This window comes from Gasterosteus aculeatus, chromosome 15 (genome assembly GCF_964276395.1).
Source record: "Gasterosteus aculeatus chromosome 15, fGasAcu3.hap1.1, whole genome shotgun sequence".
NCBI lineage: Eukaryota > Metazoa > Chordata > Actinopteri > Perciformes > Gasterosteidae > Gasterosteus > Gasterosteus aculeatus.
The window spans coordinates 8047687-8056363 of NC_135703.1; the positions used below are offsets into that span (position 1 = coordinate 8047687).

An 8677-nucleotide genomic window follows, 5' to 3' on the forward strand; every position below is an offset into this window, starting at 1 on the left:
GTATCTCTAAGCAAATAAGAATTTGGTTTGACTTGTGTAGGACGTTTGGGGAGGGCGGGGGAGAACAGGGAGGATGATCTAGAGGCGTGCGTACAGGGAGACAAGACAAAGGGACAAATATACTAAGAATAGAACCCTATTCAGCGGCCACGTATGAGGTGTGTCGCACAAAGGGTTTTACAGCAATCTGGGGAAGAGTGGATGAAGGACCGGAGCAGCTATGCAGTATGATGATGTGATGGAAGGCAGCTGGGCAGACTGGGAAGGTGTTGATGATGAAGTGCAAATCAGACTGAAATCCCGGCAATGCCAGGAACCATCTCTCTCTCACTCACACTCACACACACACACAGTGACAAAAGTGCCAATGAAGGTTTTGGAATTTACATAATCGGTCTAGGCAAGGTGTGTGTATAAAACCTGCGTGCTCTATGCTCTACGTAGCAGCTACATTTTCATTCTGAGGCCATTGATTCTTAAGATTTAGTTTTCCCAGACCATGTGTCACAGCTGCTGATTGGACCATTCTACGATATAAATAACATAAATGACATAAAATTGAGTGTCATTCATATTTGAAGCTCCTCAGAGAAAAGTATCCATCGTGGACTTCATTAGGGGCTTTTTATAAAAGGTGATGAGTATATTTGTGATATACAAATGATCCTGATTTTTATAAGTATGCCCTTTAGGCGCCTACTGGCTATATAGTAAAGTGTATTCCATTATATTCTAAAATAACCTGAAGTTTGAATCTGCGTCAAAAAGCTTCCAATAGATTGTTGAATATGGTCTATTGTGTCCAGACAAATGAGCAGTAAAGCTTCATGAGCAGCTCTACAACTTTGATAAATATGTCTAAACAGGCCTGGGCTCGCCGCGGAGCTCCAACGCTTGTCACTCTCATCATTGTGTATTTTTTAAAAAGGTCACATTAAAAAAGTTGCCACGCTGTCGTTTGCGTTCGCAGGCCGAGTTGGACATCCAGTTGGCTCTGGAGCGCTCGGAGCAGGCGAAGCACACCACCGTACTGGAGCAGGAGAGACGAGACCGGGAGTTGGCCATGAGAATAGCTCAGAGCGAAGCAGAGCTCATCGCTGAGGACGGCCAGATGGACGCCAGCCTGCGCAGGTACTGGAATGTAAACGCATGCTTCTGCACACAGCAAACAACAGCGTGACCAACAACCAGCCGGTTAAAAAAAGTATATATATCACATTTATATTTTGAGTGCAGCATGCTTGTGTAACTGCACTTTCCCTGTTGCTGTGTCTTCTCCCAGCGACGAGCTTCTTTCAGATCTTCCTATCTCTTCGTCCTCGGCCAGAGCCATGTAAGATGTCGACACAGGTTTCTGTAGCCCCCCATGTCCACGTTTACCCAACGTAAACAATAAATCACACTGTAATGGCTCCCTTGCTGTCTGTCCCGTCCCCCGTCGTAGTTGTACGTCTCACTTCCTCAAAATGAACGCAGGATCATACCAGCAATGCAAAGCCAAATGAAGGTCCTTTGATTTGGAGATAAATCGGTCAAATTCAGATGTCTTTAATGTATTTTGTTGTGGCCTGAATCATTTTATGCAATATAGATGATTATGAGTGATGATTGCTTACTCAAAGACTGCGCTGGCACAACAAATCATGAACGAGAGCTTGATCAGAATGAGCAGTGTGTAATCTTTTGTTTCACTGATCTTAATTGGCTGTGCATGCGTCTGCCGTCGATACGGATTGTCTGCGTCCTTTTAGAAGTGGTGGCGCATGGAGCAAACGTCCTCTCACATTTGTCTATGTGTTAGTTGATATCTGTAGTAGAATCTCAAACTCACTAGTTCCTTTATGATACATAAAAACCAATGAAAGCTCAATAAACACAAAATAAAGCCTGTGGGTATGAACTCTTTGCACGTACAGCACTAAGATCTGCCCTGATGCGGATACCAAGTGGAAAGGTTTTTAGTATTCATTCCGGCTCGCTTTCAGGAAGCTCAAAATCACCCCCAATCAGAGGAGTTAACGAAGCAAAGAAGTCTTAAAATGGCCTAAAGACCAGAGTTTCTGGCTGCTGAAATTAGATTTGCATTAAGTCAAGTAAGGATCAGAATGCCAACCCGCAATCAGAAAAGTTGAGACCGCGTGGAAGTTTTTGAAAGAGCTAAAGCACCAGCGCCTCTGGCTGAATTTGTTAAAACGACGATCATGACGCTTTAGCTCTGCAATTTCTCTCTTAAGCCCTGCAGAAAGGGCATCGTCACGTCACGATTGATCGACGGGGTAAAGGCACAAAGCTGCACTCAATTCTCAATTAAGAGTCATTCCCCATCTGCGCTGAGTTGATCTTAATAACCCTCCAATCAACTCAGAGGAATTGTGACATCAGCTAAAATGAATTTGGTAAACGGAAAAAGAGACCCTTCATTTGAACTAAACCTCAAAATAAATCTCATGTTATCAGTGGTTTTATAAGATAATTATTATTTAATATATAATTATTCTTACCACTGCTCTAAAATATGTAATGTAGCCTACTTTATTTACAATGATGACAAATGGCTCTATATCCACTCTTTATTGTTAAGATAATTAACTCGGCACTAATGTTGACCTATTCCAAGTTATGTAGAGGAACAGAATACCTTGTACTTTTCCCATGGTTACCTGCAGTTTTAACCTGAAGGCTCATTTGCTGTCACAAGTGTAACATTACCATGTAACCATGTTGGAGCTAGCGCGCAAACGTTAGCCCACATGCTAACTAGCCAGCCGCTAAATGAGATAAATGAAACAACTCGATGCTTTATCTACACAGTCTTGTCACAGAACATTGCTATCATCAGTAATTAACACTGATTGATCAGATTTTGTAATGTTTTAATAGCTTAATTTCATTCCATCTTCAACCATCGAATGCTAATTGAAAAAAAAACAGTGAGGAAAAAGTGTAGTTAAATATTTTTGTTTATGGTTTAAATGTGAACTCTTTCTTCTGTGTACTTTTAACACTAGTTGTAGCCTATTCCAATCCCTTGTTCGCCCGTGAGCTATTCCCTGTATAATAGACGGACACAGTAGTTTAGTTAAAGTGCACTTCGAGGCGTATGTTTGAATTTCCACAAAGCCAGGATAAGTTCTCTCAAAGCCTGCACGCGGCGGCGGCGGGCCTGATCTGCAGGTCCGGTGCGCACGAGTTGACATTTGATCCAATAGGCTGTAATCTTGTCAGTGTTGGCTCAGGCTCCCAGGGGACACGTCGGATGTCTGCCACTAACCCCGTAAGTCACCTGACCCCTGGAAACCAAAGGAGATGTGTTGCGGCAAAGAAGCTCCGGAGGTCACGTTAACCGCCACACGTGCACGCCACTCGGTTTGCATGTATCAAAGCTTGCGTGCAGTAGAGCTGTCATACAGCGGCTGGCACCACCTGCGTCTATCAATATTCTACCGAAAGCAAAGATTCACTCCGTGAAGCACTCTTGGGCGGAGTGACGATGATCCTGAATCATCTTTCTAGTCGGTATTAGAAATGGTAATTGTAATCTGGTTGGTGGTTCGTGGATCAGTAATCCGGTCCTTTGAGACGTTAGCAGCTATGCCGACTGTAAATAGAGGAGGTTAATCCTTCGCGTGATTGAATTAGCGGCCTTAACTCAGCAGGGAAGCTGGAGACACGGCTGACGTGAGCGGAGACTTCATGCAGTCATCCGAGTAGCCGAATCTCTGCAGCAGCGGTTTGATTCATGCAATGCAGCAACCGAACCACGTCACCTTTTCGAGTCACCTGTCCTTGTTCAAATAAGCCTTGAAAAAAAGGGTTGTAGCATTAGAAGCAGTTTGCATAATTTGAGTTGAAACATGCTGCATTGGTACAGAAAAACTTCACTCTGCTTTTAAAAAAGATCTATTTTGTCTGCTCTTGGAAATTCACATCACACTGCGCTCAGAAAGGATTAGATCTACACATCCTTTTTTTGCACTCAGTGCTGTGTTTCCCCTGGTCTTTTAGAAGGTAACACAGCTATTGAAATTAAATTTACCTTTTTGGACCACCTCCATCTTGTCACATCGGTCTTTCACACTTTTTTTCTGTCTCTCTCTCACACACCCACGTTAAACTGTTCCCTGCTTACAGGGGCCCTCAAGTGCAGGCGACTCAAGCCGCTGCTGGTGTGAAGAAGTACGACCTGAGCAAGTGGAAATACGCTGAGCTGCGAGATGTCATCAACACTTCCTGTGGTGAGAAAGCCCAAGCGAGTTCTGCGGGACTTTCAGCTTTTATTAACTGAACAGTCGGTGTCCACTGAACCAGCCTTTCCAGATACATTAAGCAGACAACACATGATATTACTATTTCCCCTCCTCCACCCCAAAAGTAAGTAAGCTCAGGTTTTGGCACTTTCGTATGCCAATTTCCTAGGTCATTTCATCCCCGTAAATGTATTTTTGAACAGCATTGTTGTGATGCTGCAGCCGTGCATACTGTGGACACAAGACATCTTGCCTGAAATATCAAGAGACCAATCTGAGGATGTTTCCTCGGCTGCCACGACTCATCGGCATGTGTTTTATTGGTGGAGAGAGAGAAATAATCACCAACCAACTGTGTGCTGTGAATGGTTTATTGCGATTGCTGTATAGAAAAGACACAACAGGGCGAGACCCTAAAATTATCTTTATACTTGGTTCATTTTTTAGCTTAAAGGGACAGTTCATACAAAATGTATATTTCTTATCTTGCCTGTGCAATTTATGACGCTAGATTGTTTTGGTGCGAGTAATATGCCTTCTCTCTGATACAATGGGACTCAAATGACAAGAACATTTAAAAATCTCTACACGTCTTTCCAGAAATCCATTCATTGTTCAGACATTTTCAAATAATGTTTCATTCACATCTATGGTTGACCTCATAATAAATATATTCATTTTATCGGAAATTAAACATCACTTTAATCAAAATGTTCTGAAATAACTTTAGTGTAGTATGACTACATCTGATGTTAAACTTTAATTCACTTTACAGTAAACCTTCACAAGCAGTACTATTCATACTTCTAGAAAGGTGTCTTTTTTTTTTTTTAAGAATGAGTTTTAGGGGACAAATTAAAAGGGCAATCCAGCATTATGGGAAATATTCGAAATATACTGAAACTCGACCAGAGATTATTACTTTAGATATTTTCACACGTTTTGTCTAAATTTTAACCGCTTTTCTTGCTTAATCGAGTTTTCCTTCAACATACTGTGGAATACTTGTGATGGAAATCGTACCATTTATGTTTCATTTATGCTGATTGCAATTACCTCATTTCTCACTGTCCTCGTTGTTGGGTCGTAGTAACAAACCATGACACCTGCTGATTATACCAGAGAACGATTCACAGCACGAGAAACAAAGACACTCAGTCGACTTCAGGTTTTACTTGCTGCAAGGGGAGCCCGGTCAAGAATCTTGGAGTACTAGACTCTTCACTCGATCACAGCCAACTCCGACCACACTTCCCCTTGCAGCCTCCTTTTATTGAGGGAGTGAGCTATGCAAGCATGAGAAGTCAGCACCTGTTCGTTAAAAAGGACAGCAGTACAGCAGTGATAGCAAAAGGCGTTGCACACCAAACTGGGTGTGCCGATTCGGGATGAAAGCAGTTTACACAATGATAAGAACGTAAAATAATAATAATAAACTCCAACACTTGTGTTGTGTGGACAGACATTGACCTGCTGGCAGCTTGCAGAGAGGAGTTCCACCGCCGTCTGAAGGTCTATCACGCTTGGAAGTCCAAGAACAAGAAACGTACCGACGACGGGAGTGATCAGAGGGCTCCGAAATCTGTCACCGACTACGGTAGGTGGAGAGATTCCGTTAATTACTGTAATTACCATTTATTGCATCGCTTGTGGATGTGGACCCAAAGTTGTATATTCACCGACCCAGCACATAAACATACTGTGCACGCCGTGTCTCAGAAACATTGAGTTACAGGTGACATACAGGTGACAAGTGGGCAGTTTCTCCATCCGTGCCCCTCGCCGTCTTTGGCGGGAAAATAATGACCAGCAGAAAAATAACCTTTCAATTAGCCAACGAGACACCTCGGCCTAAAAGTGCAGCCGCCTTGTGTCTGGCTCTGTCAGAAATATTTGTTCTAATTGGCAAGTAACTGCCAGCCATGACTTGTTGTGTTCAGCAGCCGCTGCTATGACTTCTCGCTGCTTTTGCTCATTTCATTGTCAACCTGACCGAGCGCGGACTGTGGCACAAACGCCCACACGTATTATTGTGTGGCTTCAAAGGTTACCGCTTCTCTGCATATTGCTTCCTCTTGAAAACAAACATTGAGCCTGATTGGGGAATGGAGACTTTAGATTTATTGTTTCTTAAAATGTCGCTATATAATAGCTTTACTCTTTTGGCCTTTATATATATATATGGGTGTATTTCATACAGTATTTGGACTTTTTTAATCTTTTTATGTTTTAAAAGCTTCATACTTGGTTTTCCACCCCACTCAGCCTGTTCCGTGCGGGTGTCAAGCGGATATTCAAGACCCCATTTCAGTTGTTTGGAGATAAACAACAGTCTAATATAATACCTTTCGTGGTCGCACTCTCACCGCAGCTGAACAAAACCCGGCTCCTCCGATGACTGCCCAGCATCAGGAGGTGGCCATGAACCGCCAGCAGCGATATTTCCGCATTCCTTTCATCCGACCGGGAGACCAGTACAAAGACCCGCAGAATAAAAAGAAGGGCTGGTGGTACGCCCACTTCGATGGGCCCTGGATAGCCAGGCAGATGGAGCTTCACCCGGAAAAGCAACCGATTGTGTTGGTTGCAGGTGAGTCAGCAGCTTTGGCTTTTTGTCATCCGAACGGAGAGAGCTTCTCTCGAAAAACATCCCAGTGCATTGAAACTTTTTATTTTATTTTAGGATATTAAAAGGAAGTAATGTCTACTTGTGACGTCACCTCAGGTCATCAGTTTGTTTTGGATGAGCTGTTTAACAAAATACTTTTTCGTCCTGTTCAGATAGTTAAGTTTAAGGCTATGTGAAGAACTGAATCACCAAAGCATCTTGTTTTTCACAAGGACAATGCAAAACGCAGAGAAAAGTCAAAGAAAGAAATCTACACAGATCATTCTTGGGTCTTTAATATTTAGGAAATGCTCGTTTAGTTTATACAATGTCAGAAAACAGTAAAAGAAAAGCCTTTAAATTGCTGTTTGATTTTGTAAACTATCCAATATGCAAAGATGTAAAATAATATATGAATATATACTGTTTATTTAATTTACAGCAATAAAATCCTCAAAATCCCACATTTAACTGTGATACTGCACAAGTAGACGTCCCTTTGTCTTAACATTTTTCCTCGCTGTCCCCGCCTCAGGAAAAGACGACATGGAGATGTGTGAACTGAGCCTGGAGGAGACCGGTCTGACCAGGAAGAGGGGGGCGGAGGTCCTGCCCCGGCAGTTTGAAGAAATCTGGGAACGCTGCGATGGAATTCAGTACCTGAAGAAAGCCATCGAGAACAAGCAGGCCCGCCCCACATACGCCACCGCCATGCTTCAGAGTCTCCTCAAGTGAACCACGGCAGCGAGATAAGCGCCCTACGACATAACACTGATACGCAGGCTCACAAACACATTTAACGTGGCTCACCCGCGGCATTTGGGATGAAAAGAAGTAACCACAGAGAAAGATTCTCCTGATAAAATCTTACTGTAAGCACTAAGTGTTTCATCTTCTTTTTAAAACACCTGCAAAAGAATAATTTCCCTTTTTTATATATTTTAATTTGCAGTGTGGCATTTCTGTCTTCTTCTCAATCTATGCTTGAATTGAAAATCCCACTGGGAGGCCTTACATGTTGTAGCTGCACTACACCCAGGCCGTCTTAATTAGCTTATGTAGGTCTTTACCGGAAACCTTAACGGTCTGCGATAGGAACAATGCATTAGACGTTGTGAGCACATATGTGTATTTAATCGGGTCACCCTCTGTAGTCGTCTGGATATGAAGACTTTAATACTGTATTTCAATTATATAAATGATTATATTTCAGTCCACGGCAAGTCTGAAATACAATCATGGAATGGATACATTTGTATACTTTTTCAAGACTTTACACAAAATAGTCCAAATAGTCATAAAGTTTATTTTAGATAGACGTTAATTAATTTGAAGAGGTCCTGGGTTTATTACCATCTGAGAAGATTATCTTTTTATTCATCTATAATTTAATTTAGCTGTGTATAAAGCTCGTAACTGTTAGAAATCTTAAGGGAATCTTTTTTTATTATTGTTGTTCATCTATTACAGAAGAGGGGAAATGTAGAGATTCATTTTCATGTTTGCAGTTCTGTTGGTTTGGGTTTGTTTTACAGACAATGAAATAAGAAAATGTAATTTGCGTGTGTGTGTGTGTGTGTGTGTTTAGTCACATACTAGTTTATTAGGCTGATTACTTGACTCTTGTGTTGGTTCGATTATGATCAATTCCTTCATCTCGTTGAGCTATCAATCAAGCTTTACCTTCATCTGGTTCGCTTATTTACTGAAAGATTCAGTACCCGACTGTAACTAATGATTTACTTTCAAAATTAGATCTGGTGGTTTGTTTCACACCGGAATACTGTAGAAAATAAATATCTAAACTCATTTTCCTGATGCC

At 41.9% G+C, this 8677-nt stretch overlaps 1 protein-coding gene across 2 annotated transcripts in view; it reads left to right on the top strand.

Annotated features, from left to right (window-relative positions):
• myo6b (myosin VIb) overlaps positions 1 to 8665 on the top strand; it is a 31461-nt gene extending 22796 nt beyond the window's left edge. The window contains exons 28-33 of one of the 2 annotated variants that reach the window (XM_040200003.2): positions 971 to 1131; positions 1283 to 1333; positions 4132 to 4235; positions 5710 to 5844; positions 6619 to 6837; positions 7391 to 8665. In XM_040200003.2, the coding sequence (XP_040055937.1) occupies positions 971 to 1131; positions 1283 to 1333; positions 4132 to 4235; positions 5710 to 5844; positions 6619 to 6837; positions 7391 to 7590 (870 nt within the window). In that variant the 3' untranslated portion in view covers positions 7591 to 8665. The remainder of the gene's footprint in view (positions 1 to 970; positions 1132 to 1282; positions 1334 to 4131; positions 4236 to 5709; positions 5845 to 6618; positions 6838 to 7390) is intronic. The other variant, XM_040200005.2, reaches the window with a different exon arrangement.
• The last annotated feature ends 12 nt before the right edge of the window (positions 8666 to 8677 follow it).